The 18,880-nt window shown below is 34.8% G+C and overlaps 1 protein-coding gene across 1 annotated transcript in view; it reads left to right on the forward strand.

Moving 5' to 3' along the window:
• Nucleotides 1-18,880, forward strand: part of LOC104696063 (adhesion G protein-coupled receptor A3) — a 263,063-nt gene that overhangs the window by 137,144 nt on the left and 107,039 nt on the right. Inside the window, exons 8-12 of the mRNA XM_039554100.1 lie at nucleotides 4,137-4,301; nucleotides 8,088-8,286; nucleotides 9,528-9,677; nucleotides 12,625-12,786; nucleotides 15,047-15,262. Of these exons, the coding sequence (XP_039410034.1) occupies nucleotides 4,137-4,301; nucleotides 8,088-8,286; nucleotides 9,528-9,677; nucleotides 12,625-12,786; nucleotides 15,047-15,262 (892 nt within the window). The remainder of the gene's footprint in view (nucleotides 1-4,136; nucleotides 4,302-8,087; nucleotides 8,287-9,527; nucleotides 9,678-12,624; nucleotides 12,787-15,046; nucleotides 15,263-18,880) is intronic.

The following is an 18,880-nucleotide window of genomic DNA, read 5'->3' on the forward strand; positions in this document are numbered from 1 at the left end:
ACAAGATCATGTGTATTGCATTACCTGTGTGTATGAGAAGTTGATTACACCTGAAAGACTTGCTAGACGTCTCACATAAAATGAGTACTAACTTTCATCTTCCTTTTCTCCTGCTGTTGCCTGGACACAAGTTTACTTCAAAGGCCATCAGCCTTCTAATGCTGTTTCTTTCAAGCATAAATAACTAATTTTGTCAGAGAGATCAGACTAGCAATTTGAGTTCAGACAAGTGCCTTGATTTACAGATTCTCTCTTCATTTTCCATGTTTTAACCTTATGTCCCCTATAAAAAGCTGTATTCCAAGCAGCAGTGTACTCTGGAGACCAACCCTTATTTTTTAAATTGCATGTTAGCATTAATAATTTAAGGTCGTATGGGTTGGAGGCATGTTATGTAGACCTTCTGCCTGAACTGTGGAAACACATTAGCTATTTATCTGTCTGAAGAAGAATATGAGAAAACCTAAATACTTCCTGTGTTTAAGTAATTAATTTTTATTTTCCTGCAGGAAGAGCAGTTGGTTCATCCTAAATCTTACAGAAACTCAAGTCAGACTTAAAAGTATTTCTTGTGGAAAGCCAATATGGTGTTAAAGTCTCTTCTTTATTTGTTAGTTTGTGTCCTGGCATGCAAATGACTGCTGGGGCGTACAGTAAATGTCGCTATAGTACTTCTTCAGGACATGGTTGAGAAACTTTGCATAATGAGACCTACTTCTGATTGCCTAATTAGTTATGCATAGCTGTAGCAATGCAAAACTATGCCTCAAATAGAACTCTATTGTCATAGGCTACTTGATTACATGACTATGGCTTCCGCTTGTATTATGGTTCCTCTCTTTATAATGACAAATGCCATGGGCTTCAGTTGAGTATTTTGACTTTTTCCGGCAATTGCATCAGCTGTACATTTTAATTAATTTTTCAATATGTCAGTCATCACATTTGAAAAAAGGAATTCTACCATGCATGAAATTTCCCAGTACAAAAAAGAATTATGTATATTCTTTCTTCCTTTCAATGTTCTTACTGAGAAGGTCACTATAATTTCAAAGGGAAACTTGAGAAAAGCCTGCCTAGTCATCCTTTTCTCATCAGGCAGCAATCTTCATATTCAGTTTGCCTTGATACCATCTCATGAATGTCTGACTTCATTTTATCATCATGGAATATCAGAGAATTGTTAAGTTTTGAAAAAACCTCTTAAGATCATCAAGTCCAAGTGTTAATCCAGCATCAGTGTGTTCACCGCTAAACCATATCCCCAAGTGCCACATCCACATGATATTTTGAACACTTCCTGGGAGGTGGTTCCACCACTCTCCTGGGCAGCCTGTTGCAGTGCTGGACCACCCTTTTCCTAGTATCTAATCGAAACCTTCACTCTGCTGCAACTTGAGGCCATTTCTTCTCATCCTGGAAGTCAAAATTTTCCATGAAAAGTGGCAACTGTCACACTGCTGAGGAGTGGGATGTGATTGCTGATGTAGAGGGCGTAGGAATGCTTGACTCATACTCCATCCTTAGGAAAGCTGCATAGTAGGGGCAATATTGTTTCATTTGTGGCTGGATGTTTATTAGCTCATGTGAGATGGGGTAATCAAGAAAAGATTACAGCCAAAGGAGCCATCCTCTCTTAATTCTTTTGTGTTCTTGTCAAGCTCCTTAATCAGAGTCCTGCCTTGTTCTCAGATTATGGGAGAGTTCTTGCCTTTAGCCAAGATTTGTTGCCATTGCCAAGAGAGATCAAGAATGCCTTTCTGCTACGAGTGAGAATCTCTGGGCGTGCTTACATAACCATGCCAAGACTTAAAATATGTAACTGACCTAGTAGACAACTTTATGAAATAGTTTTAAAATTCTATACCCAGGAAAGGCCCACCCTTCCCTTCTGGTCTGCCAGCACTGTGAAGTTGAAGTCTCTAAGGATTTTAAGTGGAGAAAAGGCTAAAGGATCAAGTTGTCTGCTTTTTTTGAGTATTAAAATACTTTTTTTTTTTAAATTCAGTCCCCCAAATTCTCCAGAGGTATAAGAGGTATAAGATCGATTTATCATTTGTCATATCCAGATGATAAGTAAATGAACAGTTTCACCATTGGGCTTGCTATCCAAAATATTCCAAGAGGAATATAAATCAATGCATCATTTACAGTGACCAGATGGCAATTCAGAAGACAATGTCATGATCTAGTCATTATATTGCATAAACCTTTTCTGGCTTGTTTTTTGTCACCATCTGAAGAAAGGGCAATAGAAGATTAAAAGTGTGAATGTGAGGAGTTACTCATCTTTTGAGATAATTTGAACCAGTGTTCAAGTATTGCATTTCTATCAGAAGCAACACTGACGTATCAGTAAATATGTCTGTGAATCTGGGAAACGTCATCTCATGACGGGAGATCTGTTAAGCAGCAGAGAAATTTACATCAGAACACATTTCAGCAGTTTAAATAAATGGAAAATACACCCTTTATATTTATCTTCATACTGAGTACTTGTAAAATTTATAGTAAACTCAAATATGGTATTTACCTAACATCACCATGGTTCCCAGTTTTATCAAATTTCTATTCTTAACAGTGATTATATATATTTTATGGAAAATATATCAAAATATCAGCAAAACTATCATACATTCTATTCATTTGTGAAGTCTCCACATCTTGATGCCACGAGTGAATATTTCTGCTGCCTTCTCTTTCAGTGAAAAAGTTTTATGCCTAATTGTTTTTATAAGCTCTAGGAGTATGATCTTAACTGTCTATAAAAATGAAATGAGATTGTTGTGACATATGAAATATAAGATTTAATTAAAACATTGCTATAAACTGGCTAATTTCACTGATATATTTCACCCTGAATATGAAAAGATGTATTAAGAATGAGCCAAGAGGCTGCTGTTACTGGGCTATTCACCTGAGACTTCTTCAGAGAAAAATTGCTTCCTTTGACGTTAAAATACTAAGCTAGTCTCTGAGAATGGCTAGTGATGCTTTTTCTATATTTTTTGCTATAAAATATGTTAAAATTCATTGTGAAAATGAAATAGGGGGTTACAAGGCTCTTGGAGTTCAAAGCCATCATAAATAGGAATAATGTGAAATTTTTAAAGTTACTATTTAATAATAAATTTTACTGAATATCTGGAGAACTATGTAAAAATTCTGAAGCAACTAACTTAAATCAAAGACTATTTACTGTGGTTTATTTGTTTTCTGAGGACCCAGATAACAATTCTGTAGTAAGTACTTGAGAAAATCATCTTTCAAAATGTCAGGCTCTACATAAAAGTGCTAAAGGTAACAAGAAGAATTTTTAAGATTTTATTTTAAATAAAAATTCAAAATAAATTTATTAACTTTTAATTCTGTCCTTCAGTTTTTATAATGTACATTCTCTCCCTTTCTCACACTACTGCCTTTCTTCCCACATAATTTCTAATTGTCTAAACCACAAGGCATATTCAAAGATGAGCCATTTCTGTAAAGCAAAGTAAATATTTCAGATCAATGCTGCCTTTTTTTTCCTCTCTCAGCAACTTTCAGAAGCTGTAATTTGTTTAAAACTCTAGTAAAATTTATTTCTAGCCAAGTGGCAGATTTAAGATAAAATGTGTTACCTTCTTAAAATGAAGTAGTTAGTATTATTTTTGGTCTATGACACCTGTAGAGTTGCAGCAATTGAATGAGGTTCTATCCCTGATAAAGGAGTGCCAGATTCTGCTGTTGAGATGCCATAGGAGCTGTAATCATGGCTGAAGGCAAACCCATTCTCTGTGGGTTGGTTGTGTGGTCAGCTTGAAATGCATTTCTGACATTTGGGTGTTTGGTTAGGCAACAAACCCAATACTCTGTAATATCTGGGGAAAGGAGAACAGGCATTGATAAATAATTGATATTCTTTTGTGGTAATTTGTGAGTTGTGTTGTAGCCTGTTACAACCTGAGTAGTCAATACAAATTGTTGCTGCTAAGAGCTCACTACCACTACATACTGTCTGTCCCTCTAATACCATAGACCAAACCCCATTTTTATATTTTCATTAAAAATCTCTGAAAATAAGTTAATGTCAGAAAACCCATGACTTGATATCTGTATAATTAAGTGTATACAATGATGAATCTTTTATTTTTTAGTGAACTTATCCTATCCAGTATTGACATTGATGCAACTGGAGATTGGGAGTGTCTAGTCAAGAATTCCTATGGAAATAGCACTAAACAAGTAGAAATTGTGGTACTTGAAACAGCTGCACCCTACTGCCCTGCAGAAAGAGTTATTAACAACAAGGGAGACTTCAGGTATGACTTTCTGGGTTTGGAGTGTGTTTCATGTATTAATGTAGGTACAGACCACATTCATGCTTACATGATACTTCAGTGTCAATTATAAATCACTTGTTTTAGTTGTCATTTTTATGTAGTATGATAGGAAGGAGGAGCACTGTATAATTTTGATGGGAAATGGGGCCTGGTGCTTCAAGAGAAGCAGTGGTTTGTGAAAGTCAGAAAATCTTCTAATTCCTCAGTATGCAGCTATGGAAGATTTTTTTAAAATGAGCCAAATGAGAGAATGTTCAAAATTGTTCTTGGTCTTTGCAGAAGATGATAACACTGCATTAAAGCATTAGAAGATTAAATCTTCAGTACTTGACTTTTTTAATCTGTTCTAGTTCTGGTGGCTTTGTTCAGCTGAGATGAGAGGTAACAAATGACATGAAACTGTTAGTAAAATATTTCACTGAAAAGAATCAAAACAGAAAGTAGAAGTACTTAGAAAAACAAATAGATTGTTTGAGGTGAGCTTAAGGACACACAGAGTTCTACCAATGTATCACATGCTTACAAAATACATCTGTCCTGCTATCTGAATCTTAAGAGTCTGCAAAATTTTGTAAACTAAATGCAGTTTTTGCTTCATCTTTACTTTATCTACATATGCTGGTGGGGCTTTTTAAAATTTTAATCATTTTAATCAGAAGAAAAGGTTTCTGTGGAATTTGGTATTGTTTTCAGTTAGCTCTAAAATACTCCAATGATATGCACAAAGCTCTTAAACAAAACCTGCTTGACAATAAGACTGATGTATGATGGCAATCCCATTGAGAAAGACAGTAATTTGTTATCAAATGAATTATAATGAGAATTCAGCTCGAATAGTTAATGAAAGGAAAGTAGATGAGGAAGGAAGCTTCTCTTAAACAACAGAACTTTCTGCAAATATTTCTGACCTGAAAGCCTCTCTTTATTTTTAGGTTACCTTTAAAACTTTCCCAAAGGCTTTTTGTACTATTTCTTGTGTTTGAATAAAAATAAAGGATTGAATTAGAAAGAAGTGGAAAAAAATAACCTACTCAAATAATCTCTTTTCTCTTTACTACAAAGCTATTTTATTATGTGTTAACCTCAGTTCCAGTGAGTTTACCTCTTTCACTGAGGTAAAATTGCTGAGGCAATCCATATATATGGATTAAAGTTCATTAGAGACCTTTGACAATCTTACAGATTTTTTTGTCGTCACAAAAACTGGAATTATGTTTTCTCACAGTGGATGTGCTTAAATATGTTTTAGTTAGATATTTTAAGAAATGTATACTTCCTATCAGAAAACACATATAGAATCTTTTAGATGACAACTCTATGAAGTTCATGTTCTTGCCCTAAAATGACATTCTTTTCTCCATAAAATAAATATATATAAATCCTACAGGCTGCACAAGCTAACACCAGGGGCATTTTTGTCATTTTATAGAAATCAAAAAAACAGGAGTGGACATTTCTCTTTCTATTGATCATCTTCCTAGAAATCCATATAAATTTATTTTTTAAATGTACATCAACAGAATGCTGAGTCCATAGGTTCTTTTGGCATTTGAGAATGAATTTAAAATCATAGAGAATTTATCAGGCTCAAATTCAGCACTAGTGCTTGAAATTGTTCCAAAGGTTAATCCTCAGAGATGGAGCTATCACACCAGCGTGTTTTCTTACAAAGGTCTTTGAAGATTTGGTAACATAACAAGTATGTAAGTAGAAAGAATTGAACCACAGAGGCAAAACTAGAAAGAACAGTTCTTTTATTGGGCAAAAGAAAGGAAAAAAGTGTCAACTGTTAGGGAAGTGTGGCTATTTCAGTTGTACAGCCTAGGTGGTATTTATAATTATGTAACTGCAGCAAGAGTTAGGCACTGAGAGTCAGAATGAACTGGCCTTTTGTGCTAAGAGGTTTTCGCTATCATGGCCATATTTTACTCTATTTTTTTGTTTTCTAAAATGCTGTAAGGTTATTCTGAAAAGCAAATGGTAATGTTGTTACATGCTATCATTCCTAGTCATAAAGGCCAGGTTCTGCTCACTGTGACAGTGCTAGTTTCAGAATAATCTTGTTCGTTTTACTTTTGATGCAAGTTGCCAATGTGTGGCCCAATTGCATTAATGCAAATGTTTTACTAAAAGTAATATTTTAGCCCAGAGGCAAAAGGCCTCTATGCTACTATACACTATATACTATATATACTACTGGACATATTTTGATTTTTTGGGGAAGCTCTTTTTATGATTCATTTTTTATCAACTGTTTTTACATCACAAATTGAATTATTTCAGTGACAGGTGTGACAAATAAAAGTATTTTTCTTCTCAGCTTTTCTTTGAAATGAAGAAAACTTTTATAGCCCAAAACCTTTCAGTCTATTATGGAACAATGTACAATGGAACGTGCATTGTGTAATTAAGAGGAGCTAATACATATGTTTGAGGAAAGGCTGATTGCCAAGCTGTGCTTTCATTGAAAGGCAGAATATTTTTGTGATTTATTGGGTTCAGTCATTACATCAGTGCAATTCAAGAACCATATCCTTGCCACACCTGCTGACTCGCTGAGGATATGCTTATGATTTTCTTTGATTTCTCCCAATTACCTGATCCTGCTATGTCCATACTAGGCTGTAAATGACAATAGATTGTTTATCTATAGAAATAGTTCCAGTTGTGCCATTCTAGACAATGCAGAAAAAGTGTATTTTATAACAGACCCATCAGCTAAATAGAAGAATTCTGGCTGCTTGTTGCTGCCTGTTACGAGCTTCCCTTCCCCCTCCCCGAGACAAGCCAGACTTGCCTCTGCCATGTGCTCCTCAACGCCTTTGTTCCAAGTGTGGGCAAAACCAAATGCAACTCAAAGTCTTTAGCAGTGTCTGATTGGCCGGTCACCCCAGGTCTGCCCCCAGTCCTCCCCTTTCCCCTTCTCTGAATAAAAGAAGGGCCCAAGAGGGGACCCGCCCTCTTTGGCGTTGTGATCCTTCTGCGAACATCTGTGTGTTTCTGTCTCTATTTGAAAGCTTCTAATTGCAGGAATTGGGCAACCGAAGGCTGTATTTCTCCCTCTTTGCTTCTACTAGTGGTATCAGCTTTGCAGCTACTATTTGCCATTTTCAGAGCTACTGAAATGCTGGATTGCCCGTGCTACTACCTCTCTAGGCTGCACGAGGCTTTCTAAGGCATTGAACTAAGGGCCTAGCCGGTAAAAAGCTGTATTTTACACAGCTGCTCTTGATTTAGTTTGTTTTCAAAGAATGTTTTAGAATCATGCTACATAAATCACATATACCTAAATAGCTAATTTTTGAGGGCTAGTTCCTTCCTCCTCCATCGCACATGATCTCTACTGAAATCTTGTTTATTGTTTTCTGAGATTTTCAGGTACATTTTGAGCACTTTTTAAGAGCATTTAGTAATAGGGTTTTAAGGTTTTTTTCTTTTGTTTCACAGACTTACTGCTCTGCTTTTTGCAGTTTGCAAACATGAATGTAGTAAAAACACCAGCCATACCTTTTTCCTTAACACTAAACACCTTCCTGGAATTAATGCAGAATGAATGTGTGATCAGCCAGACTTGAACCTGTATAATTTTGACATTTTCCAAAGAAACAAAGTAATTCGTTATAAAACATTATGAAGTAAAAGTTTAAATAGCCCTTTTTTCTCATATATCTCTGTATATTGCTTTATATGGTTATATATTGTTATATATATCTATATTGTAAGTTGCCTTTCACATTTTAATTTTTACTATCATGCTGTTTATAGGTGGCCCAAAACTTTGGCTGGTATAACTGCTTACCACCCCTGTCTCCAGTATTCTTTTAACTCCGTTGCATTTCACAATGGCGCAGAAGAGGCTAAGGCGTGGCGTAAATGTAATCGAACTGGGCGCTGGGATGAAGAAAACTATTCTGAATGTCCTTATTCACAAGAAATAACTCAAGTTCTTCATGCTTTTAGTCAGGTAACATTGTGGAATCCAAGGCTCTCCTTCTCTGGTACTGATCTTGTTGAATAGCTTGCAAGAAGTGTTGGTTCATCCACAAGTTTGGGATGGATGGACTTTTAACAAAATGCTTTACTTGAAAGACAACAATTTGTTTCTTTGGCAATTGGAAATTGTAGTAGGAACAAGTGCCCAGCATTTATTACCTTTATCTTAATTTTTTTTTTCCATTAGAGTGCTTAGAGTCGAGATGTTTATTAGTAATGTTGACACAGTGATCAGTGCTTCACTTTCCTTCTTTGTCTTCCCCTCATGGGTTTATCCAGAAAGATGTTAATTTCTCGTGAAGTCCCATATCAGAGTTTCATCAGCTGAAGTGCCTTTCTTCTGTAGAATGCCTTTTTGATGTCTTCAAAAAAAGCACTACTTAAACTGTTTCTTAAGGATAAGTAAAAGAATGAGATGAAAAATTAGGTGGATAGAAATTAATGAGGAAAAAAGAGCACAACAGGAGGATGTGGATGATGGCACAGATGTATAACTGCCATACTAATTTTACAACTTTCAGTTTCCTTGTTCATTTCTTCCCTAGTAGTAGTGCTAGATAAGACCACAGAAAGATAGTTTTCATATGGGTTCATAAATAGTAGTAACTAATATTAAGAGAGCCATTGCACTTGCAGGGTAATAATAAGGATGGTGTGTAGAATCCAGTTTGTTCTCCTGTAAGCAATGAGGTGATGTTGGGTTTCTCAGGGCTTTAGACACTGAGATCTTTACAACCTCTGAGGATGGAGGCTGCACAACTTCTGGGAGTGACCTGTTCAAATGCCTGACTGCTCTTATGACAGGAAAGATTTTCTTCACATCCAGTCTGAACTTACCTTGTTCTCCAACCATGTACCACTGCGTGTAGGAACCATTGCTGACACTGTTGTTTTTATGAGGATCTAAAGATAGAGGCAAGGCAAGGTTGGTAGCTTGGTATGCTTTATGAGGCCAGATAGTTACAGTCTAGAAAAAGTAGACAAAAATCTTCAGAATTTGTTGGCCTGTTGTGCTGGTGTCTTCAGATAACAGCAATTAAATCTAAGACTTAAGGCTGAAGATACTTTCATGTGCCCCTGAAATGTATATCCATGGCATATTGATGCACATAAATCCATGAGAAATTATGGCAGGCATTATACCAATGGATGTTTTTAAAGATAATGAAGCTAGCTGATTTATTAAGCCTAACAATTCTAATGTATTTTCAGATGCACATCAATTTGACAACCGTGGTTGAATTTTCCCGCCAGCTGACAGCCTACACGAGAGGTGCTTCCCTCTTTTCGGACAAAATGGATGTAATATATTTGGCTTATATAATGGAAAAGTTAATTGTCTTCGTGGATGAAGTTGAAGATGTAAGATATCTTCTCTATGCTGAAAAAAAGTATCACTTAGAAGAGAAGTCTTGACATATGGCCCTGTTCTTAATGTATGCGGGCACACACTGAAGAGTAGCTTCTAGAACTGATTGCTGATTGCAAATGTTCTGCATAAACTGTGATGTGTCTCTTTGTGCCAAAAAGGACAACTAAGTCTTCTTCTCTGATGACAAGGGCATTGCTGCTTAGGAATAAAACCTGTTTTTTAATGAGCTGCTTATTTAATTTCCTTTTTAATTTCTACCATGTCTAATGTGTTAGAATGGACTCTGTCTGGCCACTGGAGCTTCTCTTGTTTTCTTCATTGCATCAGGAGGTTTTCACTGAATTTTGAGAGAAGGTATCACTTCATGTAAAGAAAAGATAATATGTCTTTATGTGCAACTTTGTACAGAAACTTTTACCAGTATGTATGCCATTTTTGCAGGAAAATCTAATCAGAGTTGTGCAAACCCTATGGGAAAGATAGGTTTTTACAGAGAACAGAAATGTTCATCATATTTTTTTGCTGTTAATTTTCAGAGTAACTGCTTGCATAAAGATTTCATAAACTGCAATTTTTGAGCACATGATGTTTTCTTTTGGTTTGGCAATGTTCATTCCGTTCTGGCTCTGGGAATTATGACAGTTAACATTTTAGTGCCAATTTGAGAAAGTCTCCAATTTCACCATTAAACACTAGATCTAAAGTATATTATTAAGTGCTCTCCAAGAATCATGTTTCAAAGCTGCAACTTTATTTCAGCTCAAAATCCTGATAAGATCTTACTGCTTTCTGACAAAATAAAAATTTAACATTCAAAGGAAACAGCTGGATTTGCTATAAAGCCTCTTTATTTTTCTAGCAGCTGATGCATTTTCCATTAAAACTGAGCAGCATCTCTAATCTTTTAATTGACTTCTTCTGCCTTTCAAATAGGTTTTAGTTTCTGCTTTTTGGTATCGAAACATCTCTATCTCCATCACTTATCTCTACATATCTAATTTAGTAACCCTTATTATTTTCTTAATTTATAACATTTCTCCTAATTTTTCTCTGTTTCCCTTTACACTTTCTTCTCTCTCTCAAGTTTCCTAAATAGGGTCCTCATTCACTGAACTCTTTACTAGCACCCATTTCTTAACTCTCACTCAGAAGGTACAAAAGTATTGGTAAAATTTAAGTGTCAATAGCTTTGTGCATGAGGCTGTACCCATAATTATAAATAGGACTGAACTTTATTTAATAAAAGGCAGTTAGTTTGCAATTGACTAGGAACTGAAGCTACAATTATACGAATTCATTAGAAATCAATTAAAATGCAAATTTTCAAAATACTTTCAAAAACATTCTTACTAAACTAGTACAGTTTCTGTACCTCTTCCCTTGGATGCATGTCCCATTCCATGCAGGACTGTTCATTTTTATACAAGCTAAAGGTACTTGATCCCATCTGGTAGTTCACCTCTCAAACAGGAGAGGTTCAACAGCAGCACAAGGGCCATATTTGCAACACTACGATTTTTTGTCAGGAAGATATAGATATATTAGCCCAATTTTTTGTCTTTTTAATGGCATGCCTTTACTCTTCATTAATGCATTTAATTATAGTATAAATTACTTCCTTTTCTTATTTCTCTCCTTGTGTATATTTGTAGACTATTGTTCTGCCCTCAGTAAGTTACTGCCTAGTTGATTGGTATTTGCTTTTATAGTTTCTCATAAATCACTCCAGACTCTTAATGTGATTTGTTATTATTCATTTTATCAATAACTCTGTCACATTGTCAAAAGCCATCTAGAATTATCTAGTAATTATGTTCTCAAAAATAGATTAAATATTTCAGGAACAGTCACAGAAAATTTCACATATAGTCTCATTATTTGTTTCCTTTGCAGTGCATGTGAAATTTATGTATTTTTTTATTGAAAATGCAGAACTAACTTCAAAACCTCAGCTGTCTTTTAAATCTTTTTCATCATTGCTGAATTTCTGTTTTCATTTCCACTGAATTATCTGTGTATTTGCCTTATTTTTCTGTTTCCATTAGTGTGACTTTTTGGCTTTAACTTTTCTTTAGCAATATTTCTCAGTTGTTTTTCTCTTCTATATACCTTTTTATTCAAGTTTATTTGTGACAACTGGGTATATCTTTTCCATATCTTTGCCTTCAAAAATATTGGTAACATGGTCATGTTGATTTTCAAATTTTACTCGAAGCTTTTGAATTTTAAAAAGTAAACATTTTTATTTTAGCTTGAAATAATTACAAAAAATATTCTCAGTGGTATTTATTCTTTTTAAATGTAGCTACTAATAAAATTTCAAACACCTAGTTAACCAAAATCTGCAAAATGTCATCTGGTGAAACAAGATCTGTTATTTTGGGTTAGGCACAAGCATGAATTAGAACTACCAAAGCTACGGCTAATGAGATGATCTAAGTTTGTATCAGCACCTGAGCTATACTTCAGGTTTACTCCACTATGTCTGTAACAAAGATGTCTTTCAAATATATTTTCCCTCTGCTTTGTTTTTTCCTTCCCCCCACCCTTCCCCTTCAAGGTCCTTTGATTGAACATGAAGCAGTTCTTTAGAGGGGCTTGGCCAATTTTAATTAGTTTAAGAAAGAGGGTGATAATTCTGGAATTCTATTTATTGCCAGATGAGAGACTCAATTTGTGTGGTTTATCTAGAGGATAAGCTTTAAAGTTGTGAATTAGAAACCTCTTCCTTGATGTGAGTTGCACTTCTCCTTTCTCAGTTTTTCTTTTTCAGTCCATTTACATTTTTTATAAAATCAAAGCTGTCTTTCAGTGATGGTTACCAAGAGAAGTGAGGCACCTGCCTTCATTGTACTCTTATCTGTTCTTTCTTTACTTTGTGAGTTTTACAGACAATACCTTTTCTTGTTTGTTTGTTTTTTTTTTTTTCTCTTCCAGGTTGGGGATGCTCTTATTGAAATTGCCAGCAATATAATGTTGGTGGATGACCATGTGTTGTGGATGGCTCAAAAGGAAGACAAAGCCTGCACCAGGATTGTACGATGTGTGGAACAGATTGCAAGTCAAATATTGACAAGCAAGACTCAAGTTATATCAAAGGTATTTCAAAAAATTAAAGTGTTTTGTAAGATTTTTTTTCTCTTGATTTCTATTTGCAAGACCAAAATATTTTTTAAATATCACCAGTGGTATAAAAAATGGTTTTCTTTGTTCAGTTGTATTTATTGTTACAATATAGTGTTCTTACTATTCACTCAGTTTCTATTTTTAAAGCCACTATAGTATACGGCTTTATTTGAAAGGTCCAAGTTGAATGAGTGACTGACATTTTTAATAGAAAACAACATGATCCCTTGCAATTTGAAGGTTTTAATATGCCTTTCCAAGAGGATTGTAGACAATTTCTGCTTAAAGTATTTAGAAGATTATCAAAAAAGGTCTATCGTGTCCTAAACATTACTAATTTGGGGTTAGTTTTAGTTTTTCAGAAGCAAACTGTACCTGTTAGAAATAATTTTTTTTAATCCTTGGCCTCCACCTACACAAATGTGTGACTTGGATACTGAGAGGTTGCCATTTGGAGAGTAAGATATTGTCTTCTTGCCAGTTTCAACATATAAATAGCAGGAATACATCTGAATCAGAAGCTTTAAAGTTACCCTTTTAGAATTTTAGATAAATACTTTAAAGCCTTATTGTTCCTTGGGTTAGTTTGCTTGCTTGCTTGCTTTTAAACAACATGTATTCTTTTCTCAGTTGTCCACTGCATTTACACAAAAACACTGTTTCGATGTGAGTTCAGGTACAGCAATAATGTATAAAAATAAAAGCAACCCAAAAAAAAAAGGAATTATAGGCTGAATTGAATTAGAGAGGAAGCCAAATAGCATAATAGCCTTAATTCATTCACTGTATGTTTTTAGAAAAGCAGTCTTCCAAACAAGGACAAAAATATATTGGACTGTTTTTTAAAGGAAATTTTTTTGTTTAATTCTCATTTACATAAAAGAATCAAATTTGCTAAAAGTATTTATATTAAATGTGTAGTGACAATAATGTGACGTCTAGAATTATTTTGCAATGTGACAGCGAGGAGGGCTCTGTTGTTTTATACTTACATTTCTTTTAAATGTCAAGTGACAAAGGCCAGGTTTTTTCCCCATCACTGCTTCAGAAAGATGTTGACATTACTGAAAAGAGTAACTCTGTGTACTTAGATATGTGTCACTAACTGTTTTGCCATGCTTTATCTGGCTAAAATAGCTTCTCATGGTTTTCTGTAGGAGAAGTAGTTTACTGTTGAGTGCAATTTGTAAATAAACAAAAGCTGTGGAGTATTTCCGCTGTCATCTTATGCCATACCAAACATGTCTGCTCCTTTGGGAGGCCAGCCAGGAAACTGTCACACAGAAATTGCATCTGCTTTCTTTATTTTAGAAAACAGTAAATAAAAATCCCCCATGGCTTAGGCACCCAGTAGCTTCTAGTACAATTCCAAAGGAAAAAAAGAGAAACTCTATAAACTGTGTCAGCCTTGTGACATTGAATCACAGAATCATTTAGGTGGTCAAAGACCTTTAGGATCGAGTCCAACCATTAATCCAGCACTTCCAGGTCCATAGATCACTAAACAATCTATGCCTGGAAGCAGAAACCGTGTAGTCCTATCAGTGTGCTACCAGTCTCCACCTGTTACAACGTGAGCTGTTTATCTCATGCACAGGCCTGTGATGAAATGAGAATGCTAGTTTAAGGGTAGAGATGTGTCTCTGCAGTCTGCTATGACCTCTGTCTCCATACACTTCACTTTGCTAAAGGGCAGGCCAAAAATGTACCTGTACCATGGTGTTGCACTGAACTGTGTAGTCATGTTCAGTATTCTCATGGAACAAGGTCTGTGAAAAGACTCAGCCACTAAATAGCTAAGAAGGTTTCTGCTGCTTTTTTGTGGTACAAAAGCACATCCTTATTCAATTTTTAAATAGTTCTTAAGCCTGGTGTTGCTAGTTCACTTTATAACTCTGTCGCTTTAATTCCAGATTCCATGGGAGTTGATAATGATGAAATTGCAAAACTGATGTAATAATAACTAATGTAACTGATAGAAACAGGATCGTGTGTATATATATATATATGTATATGTAAGAAAGAAAGATTGAAGCAAATCCACTATGCTGTTGTAGAATTCTATATCATGTTTTCAAATAAGTTCTGTTTTCTTTCTCAGCCCAAGGATGTACGTAAGTGTATACATGCACAGTCCTTTATTGAGTGTATGCAGTTAAGTACACAATGCACATACAATATTGCAAGTATGGTTAATGAGTTTGTGACATGACTATTGTCAATGTTTTCACAGGTATCTCGTAATATTGCTCTGGAAGCCTTCATGATCAAGCCATCCAGTTTCACAGGAATGACTTGCACTGCCTACCAGAAAATAACTGCAAACTCGGACAAGTCAGTGACTCCTGATTTGGGAAGATGGGAAGCAAATCACAATCCTGATGTATATTTGAATTTCAAGTGCAACACTGGCAATCTGGATGGTTCTTTGGTGAATTCTTCTACCAGGGTAAGTCAGTATGATTATAAATATAAGTTATCTATTTTATTTATTTAGTGTTTTCAGTTGCACCTTTAGGCAGAATACTGATTTGTAAAATTCATATTTTATGTGTTGTTAGCACTGTAAACTGGTTAATAATTTCAGCATGTAAGTGAGCTTAAACTGGTGTATTGGGTGTAACTTATTTTGTTGTGCTAATGAATATTCCATTAATATAATCAGGCAGAATGCAGGATGTGAATAGAGATGAGTGAATGTCTTGTTCTTTCTATCTCTGAGTCCAGTTCTGCAAACTTTTCTATGTGTAAACAATCTCTTTAAATTAATTTGGAGATACTTGTTTTAGTGAGGCACTCTCAGGGTACTTTACATTGCAGAGATGTATTTTTTAGGGGAATTACCTTTACTTCTGTAAATAATATTACACTATTTTCTGGACTTTATGCTGAGGGAGAGTGTTTTGCTGGATTTTTGAGTAGTAGCTGAAGAAAATAGTAAATAAGCGTTTTAATAGAATACAATGTTGTTATCAAATAATGAAGTGGATCAATTAAATTTTGATTTAGCAGGAAATGGAATTTTGTATTTGGCTGAGCATGTTATTAAATTTAAGTGTTAGTGTTGAATTTTTTTTATCCTTCAACTGAATCTCAGTTTAATAGGCTTATTTCTTGAAATACTTACTATGACAAAATGGTCCTTTTCTGGACAATATTACTAGTTTATTGAACTTGAAAGTATTTTGATTGAAGTTTCTTGCATTTTAATCTGTATGGACTATGCAGTCAGTGATATGGTACTTTGTACTCCCAGGATCTTCTGCTAAAAGGAGTCATCTTAATAATGGAAGAATAAGTTAAATTTGTTTCCTTTAATGGAGTTCATTTTTTTCTGTGAACACTTTTAACATGTTTTATCTATATAAAAAGAAAGGTGCCTGAAAAAGAAATGAGTTTGCCATCCATAAGGTGAAAACCAAATGTCAGAGATCTAAAAGATGCAAGATTTCTTCAAGAAGCAACCCTGGAACACTCTGAAATGTATGGGATAGTATTAATGATATAGAAATATATATGGGATTACAGCAATGGGAGAGTTTTCTTTATTAGGTCCACCAATATATTCTGTACTTCTTTAGAAACTGAGTACCAACATTTTTAGTAAATTAATCTCTTTATAGTTGAATGGCCAAGCACTGGTGTATCTCTCCTGTTATAAAAATCCTACCATAATTGCAAATTCCTCATGTCCTATCAGCGTGCATATGTCAAAGATGTAGAGTAAGACCAGCTATGTGAAGACCCTTTCTAAAATGTAGTCAGAATGGCACCATAGTGATCTCAGTAAAATCTTTCCTTGTATACTTTGAACCTACCTGATTTTATACAATATAGGGAAGGGAAATGCTACTGATTATACAAAGAAGCCAGGAGAAAGTGAGCTTGTTCTCATACAAAGCCATTTTGATGTATGTAATATATATTCTGACAGAAGTGACTTTATTAGGTGGATCTCTGCCTTCACCTGTGTATGAATTTGTAAAGATTGTAGCAGCACAATAGAGGAGATCATAGACTCAGCTAAATGTTGGTTACATGGCTTTAGGTTTTAACACCACGATGTACTCAGGCTTTAAATGTGGTATGTGAATAAGTAGACTGGATATATTCCTTTAACTTAATCCTGAAATGCAAGAAGTTTTCATTCACTGCTCTCTGAAAGTTTTAGGCTAAGCACTCCCTTAATTTGTTCTGAAATTGGTTACATTTCTTCACAGTCAAGGAGAAGGATATGTAGAATTGTAACTGATAACAGAAAATGGGATTCTTTATCATCATCCACTAGCAAAATTGTTTCTGTATTTGCTCATCTGAGGTAAACCTACTTGATTGTGCTATGCAAAGTTTATGAAAATAGAGAATCTGTGATAGAGGTCAGAATTGTTTCTTTTGTTATATCTGACCTTTAGAACTTCATCTTAGATGCTGAGATTATTCTTAGAGTCTCCTCTATTTATCATAGGATTAATAATGAAGAAGAAAAAACATCTAATTGAAATCACCCAGTAGAACTAGTAATACAAATTTAATTTATTCTAATAAAAATGTGAAAAATTGCTTTAGAAACTTATTAAAAGAGAATGTTTATATGTTTTTTTGTGCTAGAAAGTGTAGCCCTCTTCAAATTTCTAATATTGTAAATCATCTGCTCATACACAATTTTATATGTTGTCTGTTGTTAAGAAATTGCACTAATCAATTAAAAAAGTGAATACTCACAAAGCAAAGTGTGGGCAGTTGAGGGGAGAAGGCTGAAATAGCTGAGCACAAGCTTTCTTGTGACTACAATCAAAGCTTTTGTAGCTATCCATAGTGATATTTCCGGTCAGTGGTGGGAAATTGATACATATTTAGACAGTGGTTTTCTGTACATAACTTAGTCTGATCTGGTTATTATGGGATAGAAAGCCCCAAAAATGTTGAGAATTATCAAAATTTAAATAAATAAGTAAAAAGCAGTTAAAAAATAATAGACTTTGAAAATTAAATAATTTAAAAGACACTGAAAGAGGTCCATTCAGAGAAGTTTGGGAGATAGCTGTTAAAATATATCTCTGTACACTTATGGTTCAAATATGTTGTAGGTCTTTTATAGACTAACTTTCAGTGTTTTCAGATACCCTAAATCAAAACATTATTGCACTTTGATACACAAATTTTTATCTTTAAATGTAATTCTGACTCTGTAGCCAGCTGCAAGTTTGAAAAGAATGTTTTACCACTGTTGCAGATCAGAAGTTTTGTCTGGTAGGACTTAGACCCAAACGCCTTCTCTTAGATCCCATTTTTGCTGTTAACAGGGGGCTTTTGCTACCTGACTGGACTCTAATGGGTGGGGGGGAAAAAAAAAGGCTCAGATATATATTCCAAGTTTTTGATACAGTATTTTGACACACTGGTTGTTTTCCTCATTTTCCTTTATGAATGATCTGTTAAAGTAGCTTTAATGGGATCCTCCCACGCTGGGTCTCCAGACTGAGATCCTATCACAGGAATACTCCTGAGGCACAATTCTGTCCCATGAACTGTCTGTGGTCTAAGGATATCATGATAATGATGTGATAATCACACACCAACCAGGCTGTTGTAACATTTGAACTTGGAAAATGTAAGAATAGTTTATGAAATTTTAGTGCCATTCAGTGTTGAGTCCAGTGTCTGGTTCTCATTTGATATGAGACCTGAAGCATACTTGGAACCTAATCTCTGTTCCAACCTGATCCTGCAAAATATCTCCAGTGTGCAAAGGTAATCACTTAGACAGGTAACCCACCCTCTGACTCGGTAAAATTCCTTTGGTATAGAATGAACCTTTAAACTTCCTGTATTATGGTAACGAAATGTGCAGTTCATGGGTAAGTTTGGTATTTGTGCTTCAAATTTAAAGTATTTTCTGAACATAATTTATAGTTTCAGCTTCATTGAAAATGCTTCTCAAATGAGAAGTCTATTCCTACCTTTAATTATTCTCCTGACACACAAATGAATTGGAAGCAAAGTTTTGAAATTTCGGTAATGTGTATTTCACATGTAATCCCTGACTTCTGAATTCCTCATATTATTC

This window comes from Corvus cornix, chromosome 6 (assembly GCF_000738735.6).
Source record: "Corvus cornix cornix isolate S_Up_H32 chromosome 6, ASM73873v5, whole genome shotgun sequence".
Lineage (NCBI taxonomy): Eukaryota > Metazoa > Chordata > Aves > Passeriformes > Corvidae > Corvus > Corvus cornix.